Here is a 7,603-nt window from a genome sequence, read left to right as displayed (position 1 = left end):
TTGTTGTGTTCCGTGGATTGTCCCGCATACAAGTAGAGCCTCGAGTTATGTACTGTTTCTGTTATCGGCTGTGAAAGGTGCTCGCCGCCGAATACTTTTATGGAATTGAGGGTGATGGACTGTATTGAATGTAATAGGCCTGCCCCATTTACATTAAACTTTCGCTAAGCTTTATTCAATTGAGGATATGAATATAATAGTATTTAATGTGCAAATATTTACATTAAAACACAACAACAATTATCCAGATGGTTTTGTTCAAATTAGAAACACAGTATTTGAAACAGTTATGGCTTTTTATTTGAATGAATACTGTAACATTAACGAAGGCAACATAGGCAACATGAACACCTATCCGTTTTTTCTCTTTCTTTTACAAATTTAAACAACAAACATTAACTACAGATCATTGTTTTTAAATACAGAATGAGAAAAGAAAAAGAAAAGTACATAGGCCATCTGGACCGTTACCTTATAGCCAGTGATAAGTCACGTACAAGACAATGTTGAAAAAAACCCTCTATTTTGACAATGCATGTGGTAAAATGAGGCTATAATATACAGTATATTTTTTGGCTTCATTCAGATAACAAATTACTCTATTCACAGAATATACAATTCAAAGAACATTTTATTTACCAGTTACTTTACCAGAGAGTGTGTGAGAGTATATGTGTGTGTGTGTGTGTGTGTGTGTGTGTGTGTTTGTGTGTGTTTGTTTCTGTGTGTGTAAGGGTGTGCATAATTGGATGTTTCCGTAAAAATTGCTGTGCTCTCGTTTTTAATTTCAAAAAGTGTCTTTGTTGTTTTCTTTGTTATATTGTTTTCCTCAGTGTTTGACTCATTCACAGTTTATCATGCCCAGTCTCAAGATGCTGGGAAATTGGGCATCTTCTGACATTTCTCCCCCAAAAACGTCATCCGTCTGTTGGCAGAGGCAAGTGTATGAGTTTGTTTGTAGTATACCAATACCAATAGTTCAAGAAATGTATTGTTTTTATAGAGTCCATCTAATACCTTTGAGTATGTTTGGATTTTTTGGAAACAACATATACAATAAAATAACTGACCACAGAAATATAGTATTTTTCTTTTGTATCAGTCAAAAGTTCTTCTCTTTTTGGAAAACGGTGTCCACAGCTGAATTGTGCCGTTTCTTGTGGTAGGAATTTGATGTTACAAAGTCAAAGAGGGCATCTCTTTTAATACTGCATAAACCTCGATAAACAATCAGAGGTTGCTTTTTTTTCTTTTATCTACACATCTCCAGAATGGACAAAAAAACAAAACGAAAAATCTTTGGTCAAGATGAGCAATATGCCACAACCAGAACAGTGAAGACAAACGATAACATAACCACGTGGATTAGATTGTACAACACCAAACAATAACTTATCGATCAAGTTTACAACACGATGTCTTTTTCCACAAAGACTTATTTTTTCTTATCTTTTAAAGAACATCTCTAAATGAAGAAAATAACCGCTCACACATGTACTCTGCTAGCTTTTGTTCATAACGTTGTGCATCATTTCACAGTGGACAGTTTACGACAGGTACCACGGAAGAAAAACCAAAGAATCGAGCCCGATGCCGTCTGACACAGTCCAAACTGACACTAAAACCGTGTGTGGAGACAGCTTTTGAGGTTTAAATTACGTTTAAGGCAAAGCAATGAAAAGAAGAAGAAACTATTTCTGCATAGAAAATAAAAGATGAACTGAAAAATACTAAGTGTATTATGTTGGAGATGCTGCAGGAATGTTCTGCCTGCTCAGTCTCAATTTCTTTGAAATAATACTTAAGTTGGGTTTTGGAAAATGCTCAATTGAACATGTCAACATGTTTTTTTAACAAACACTATAAGGTAGTGAGGGGAAATTATACATTTTGCTCAGCAAGTGGTTTTAATCCAGCCACAAATTCGCAAAATAAATCCTATAGTCAACGCTTAAGTGACAGTTTGACCACCCTTTTTTTAAAAACAGTATTCTTAAAAAGTGCTAAATGATAAGCCTGTTATACCTTGCTGCCCACCCCCACAGAGACACCCACACACATAGACAGACAGACAGACACACACACACACACACACGCACACACACACACGCACACACACACACGCACACGCGCACACACACACACACACACACACACACACACACACACACACACACACACACACACACAGAGCCCCTAGAGAGACGGGCTACAGTGAACAGAAATCCTCATCAGTCATGCTAGCCTGGTTCAGTCCGGTTTCTCTACTCCTGGTTGAGGAGCGGGGTTCCTGAGCCCACCGCCAGGTTCCTGTGGAGGTTGGGGTTCTGGCTGTGTCTATTGCGGCTCCGGACAGACGAGAAGGACGTGTCGCAGCCGGGAACCTTGCACTTGTGCAGCAGCCGCAGATGGACAGTCTTGTAGTGGGCCCTGAACGTGCCCTTGTTACTGTAGACCTTGTGGCAGATGTGGCAGGTGATCGGAGAACCCATGCCGCCTCCCACGCCGCCGGCCCCGCCCCCCGCCTGCAGCGCCCCCCCCTGGGGAGGCCCGCCCAAACCTCCTCCTCCTCCTCCTCCTGGGGTTTGGTGACCCACGAGCCCCGACTCTCCATCCTCCTCGCCAACGCCGATGCCAGGCTTCCCCGCGCCCAGCCCGTCACAGCTCTCGTCGCTGTACTCCATGGGCAGGGCCGACTCGTCTCCCTCCTCCTCCTCCTCTCCCTCCTCCTCCTCCTCCTCCTCCTCCTCCTCCTCCTCCTCCTCCAGGCCGTCTGCCTCCTCGCAGCTGCCCACTCCGTCAGAGTCCCAGAAAGTGCGAAGGAGAACATCACCGGGGGCACGGCGCTGGGCAGCTGGAGCAGCCGAGGTGGTGGAGGTGGAAGTGGTGCTCAGGTCGAGCACCGCCTCCCCGTCCACACCTCCTCCATCACCTCCTCCTCCTCCTCCTCCTCCACCCACCGCTACTCCCGTCTCTTCTCGGTCCATGTCCTCCGAGGGAGATAGCGCCGGGTGCTCCGACGGCGGGTCGGTCATCTTGCTCATGGGGAAGACCAGCCCCATGCGGTTGTGGCCCCTGAAGATGACGGAAGCCTGTCCGGCAGGGTCCCGGTGGAGGAGGTCCCGGTCCCTCTGCTCTGAGCAGTAGTCGAGGGGCCCCGCCGTGGAGGCGTCCCGGTCCCGGGTGATGGGTGAGGGGGCGTAAGGGGGGCCGCTGGGTTCGTAAGAGTCTTTGGTCAGCAGCTTGTGGTGCAGGTTGAGGTTGGCACTGTGTCTGGTGGACAAAGAATGAACACATTCGGTTTTCTTAACTAATCATAATTGCAATCAAACAAACAGACAACAAATATCTAAATGCTGTATATCTGTTGTTGTTTTGTGAACATTTTAGTTATATTTGTAATGTCTCTCTTTTGGCATGGCTAGCCTTGGGAGGCCAACTATAAATCAATCACACATCTGACAGATCAATAACAATCGAAAATACAAAATCTGGTAATGGCCTTTGAAATATTATTCATGACTTTGTAAATATTTTATGCTACTGAGCGTAATATTGGTCCTCACCTGTCCCTGCTCCGGCGTGAGGGGAAGGCGGCGTGGCAGCCGTTCACCGTGCACATGTGCATCTCCTTCAGGTGCACGTTGCGGTAGTGCATCTTCACGCTGTAGGGGTTCTTAAAGGTCTTGCTGCACAGCTCGCAGTGGTGCGGCATGCCCGAGTCGGACTCAAAGAGCCCGGTCCCCGGGTCACAGCCGTAGTCGTCGTCGTCGTCAGTTTTGTTGCCGTGGTTGTTGTTGTTGTTCGGACAAGTGTCCGACTCTCGGTGCTGGAAGGTTCCCCCGTTGGTCAGCCGTCGCTCCCCGTCCGACCCTTCCATGTCGCCCGTCTTGTCCTCCGCTGGAATCGCGTGGACTCGCTCACAATCCATCCTCCCCTCCTCGCCGGCCCGACAGAGGGCGAGGTCGCCCGCGTGTCGCTTGCCGCGGGATTGGTCGAAGGGGAAGGACGCGCAGGTGATCACACCCGTTTCACCCTGCCGTGTGGCCTCCTCTTCTCCTGCCTCACCCTCGCCTGGCTCCTCACCCCTGGTTGTCTCTCTGTCTGGGCTCTGCTCTGATGGCCGCATAGGGTCCTCTCTTTCCCTCTCCTCGCCAAAGTAAATGCCTCTGATTTCGTTCCTCTTCCTCTCCATCCCCACTAGTCCTCGCCAGTCACCGTTCTCCTGGTGGTCTTTCCTGCTGTGATGCATCATAGAAGCCTCATCCTCGGAGCAGCTCCCCTTGCCTTCGTCCTGCTCCACCGCCTCTTTCTCTATTTTGATGGGCATGCTGGACTTCCTGGACTTCTTCTTTGGTATGAGATCTGCAGTGCAGTAATCTGGCAACATTGTGGGCTTAAGGGGAACCGATGTTGAGAGCAACGGGAGGGAGGGCAGATTTCCCGGGGTGTTGGCTAGCTCCGCTGGAGTAACCAGACTGCGGTAGAAGGGCAGAACGGGCTGCACCGTCTTCAGGTTGGGGAAGAGGACGCCGCTCTGGCCCATGCTGGGGAAGGAGCCGCCGTGGAGCTTTGAGCTCGTGTCCACGTGGCTCACCACGTAGCTGGGCACCGACCTGCGACCCTCCGACGAGGAGACGGGGACGGAGGCGCTGTACTCGGACCTCTTCTCCCCTTCCGAGCCCTCGTCGCCGGACATGCTGCCCCCCCTCAGGTCCTTGTCCCGGTTGTTGCGGTTCATGGGCATGTGGAGGCGCGGGTTGGGGTTGGCGCTGTGGCGGTTGCGGCTGCGCAGCGAGCTGAACACCATGTTGCAGCCGTCGATGGTGCACTTGTGCTTGATCTTCAGGTGCACCGCGTTGTAGTGGATCTTGAGCGTGCCCTTGTCGTAGAAGGTCTTCTCGCAGGCGCTGCAGTACACCCTGCCCTTCTTCAGGGAGCCGCCCGCCAGCCCAATCCCGCCCCCGCCGTTCCTGTCCAGGAAGCGCAGCTTGCTCTCGGGGGACATCTGCGGCATCTCGCAGCTCATGGAGGGAGTGCACGGCGTGGAGGAACCGTCGGAGTAGTTGTCGCTGGTCGGGAAGTCGTCCACCTCCATCTTGGTGGTGACACCCCCGCAGGAGAGGCTGTCCATTTGATTGTCTCCGCCGCCCCGGCCCAGGTCAGACGTGAAGGAGGCCGAGCTGGACCCGACGAGACTGCCCTCCGTCAGGGGCTGGGACAGAGGGAGGTCGCTCTCCTTTCCCCCGAGGCACTCTGGCCCCTGGTCCTCTCGTCTCTGGCCCTGAAGGCCCGGCTGCTGCTGCTCCAGCCCCCCGAGGATGGACTGCTGGTGAATGGGTGGGTGCTGGGACCCGAGCGATCCCGGGTGTGAGCCCAAGAGCGGCGCAGGGATGGAACCCAGCAGCTGGAAGGGCAGCATGAACGCCATGCTGTTGATAAAGTTCTCAAAGTGGTGCACGTTGGTGCGGCCGCCGCTGCCAATCTTCTCCACCTTGGGGGTGGGCGAGGAGGAGGAGAGGCTGGGGCTGGTGGCGATGGCGGCGCGCGGCGTGCTGCGCTCGATAAAGGTGCGGATGTCTGAGTTGGTGCGCGTGCTGGGCACCAACACCGCCTGGCCCTCTTTGTCCTGCAGGGCCATCAGCTCCACGATGGACTTGGTCTCGCCAAAGCGCAGGAACTGCTGCAGTGTGGCGATCTCTTCCTCGAACGTCATTATGGCCCAGCGGTCCAGCACCTTACCGGCTGCATCCTGCATGCGGGAGAAGGGGGGAAGGGGTGGAGACGTATGGTGAGTAAAATTAAGTGAAGGGGGAAGATGGGGGAACGGATAGTATGCATGGTGAGTATGAATGAATTGTTCATACATATTCATGCAGCGAGGCTGATGGTGCAGCCCCATAAGGCAGGCCGACATAAATAAAGGAAACAGGTGGAGCGCTAACACGAGTGGACACCAGCAAACCTGCGCAGGGCCTCATTACTTGGGCTCTCTGCGTTTCATCTCCGGGCAGGTCCTTTACCTTCATTTAAATCATGGAAGTTGGAGGCCCCATCAGTGGAGGAGGAACATAGGAAAAGCATGCGCAACATGCATGCTCTGGGAATAATCTCAGTGTATGTAAGTTAAATACCCTAATAAACACATACTCTTACGCAGATAAAAAAGAGTAACATACGTATACAAATATGTAACCACACACATATCCAGACCCACACACACACATACACACACACACACACGAGGGGGGGAGATCAGAGGGCAGTCGCATTGATCAAGTGGCTGTTCTTGCCTAGCCCGGCATTAATCACATGTGAATTCGGGGATCTTTGAAAGCGAGGAGCGAGGCTTGTGCCGTAACTGTGATTAATATTTCATCACAGAGCATTCGTTTGGGGTGCCTGTCGAGGATTCTGACTCTACGTTCGCCATTAGACAAGCTAACATGAATTAAATGCAGCCTGGCCTGAATAGTTGATGGCGCTACCAATCCTAGCACGAGGGAGACGCTGCGGCAAAAGGCCTCCTCCCCCTGGCCTGCTGGCTGCCTTGTGTACTTGGCTGGCTGGCTGGCTGGCTGGCTGTCTGGCTGGTTGGCTGGCATGGCCTGCTTAGATCCAGCTCTTGCGGGACGGGTTGTAAGCAAGCAACAAAATAATGTTTACAAATCTACCCCGCGCCACTCTGAGACCTCTCTGATCCAGAGCAGCAGTGTGGGCTGGCATTGGGAACCGCAGAGATGAGGTTGAACACAGCAGCCTGAAGAGTTCACAGCCTCGGTGTCTACCTAAATGCATCTGCCCAGCTGCCCTCCCGCACTCTGTCACATCTCCTCTCTTATCCTCGCTCCTTCCTCTCGCATCTACCCCTCTCACTCTATCAACTCTTATACGGGAACACCAACACAGACATCTCCAAGTGTAGCGGGGTACACTCTGCGTTGTGTAGTTTTAGTGAAGACACTATGACGAACGGGTAGATGATGACGTATTTATTATCACCAGCCTTCTTTTCATTCAAAGTCAGGAAACAGAGAGAGCGCCAACAAACTTATTCCCCAATTTTCATTAATTTGGCCACTCTGCTCCCTCAAAATAAGAGACCCTGCATATCTAGTAATGCAACTCAAAACAAGAGTCTCTGCTTGCAATCTAGCGCAACAACATCAAACTGATACACACACAGCACACATTTCCAATGGGGTCTGGGGTTTCTCACCTGCAGTACGTAGCCTCGTATGTAGTCCTGCAGGGTCCAGTCGAGGGCGTTGAGGATCTGGATGACCTCCTCCTGCTTGAGGACGGAGAAGAGGCGGTCCAGGAGGATCTTGAGGCGGACGGGAATGGCCTGCGTGCCGTACAGCATCAGGCTGCAGATGTCAAACACCACGTTGGAATGGACGATCTCCACCTGGCTGCTCTGGTACATGTGGTGCACCTTCAGTTTGCTCAGAGCTGCAGGCGAGCGGACGGACAGACACACACACACACACACACACACACACACACACACACACACACACACACACACACAAAACCACACACGCACATACACAAACAACAAAAACATTTTAATATTGATCAAGGTAAGGAATTTTCTTCG

At 51.3% G+C, this 7,603-nt stretch overlaps 1 protein-coding gene across 1 annotated transcript in view; it reads right to left on the bottom strand.

The window, feature by feature from the left end:
* Positions 1-343: 343 nt before the first annotated feature.
* bnc1 (basonuclin zinc finger protein 1) overlaps positions 344-7,603 on the bottom strand; it is a 17,686-nt gene continuing 10,426 nt past the window's right edge. Inside the window, exons 3-5 of the mRNA XM_079736561.1 lie at positions 7,220-7,455; positions 3,567-5,752; positions 344-3,273 (exon numbers count right to left, since the gene is read on the bottom strand). Of these exons, the coding sequence (XP_079592687.1) occupies positions 2,265-3,273; positions 3,567-5,752; positions 7,220-7,455 (3,431 nt within the window). The 3' untranslated portion in view covers positions 344-2,264. The remainder of the gene's footprint in view (positions 3,274-3,566; positions 5,753-7,219; positions 7,456-7,603) is intronic.

The sequence above is a fragment of the Pollachius pollachius genome, assembly GCF_949987615.1.
Source record: "Pollachius pollachius genome assembly, chromosome: 5".
Taxonomy (NCBI): Eukaryota; Metazoa; Chordata; class Actinopteri; order Gadiformes; family Gadidae; genus Pollachius; species Pollachius pollachius.
Note: the sequence above shows the minus strand (reverse complement) of the source record. Positions and strands in the feature narration are given on the sequence as shown.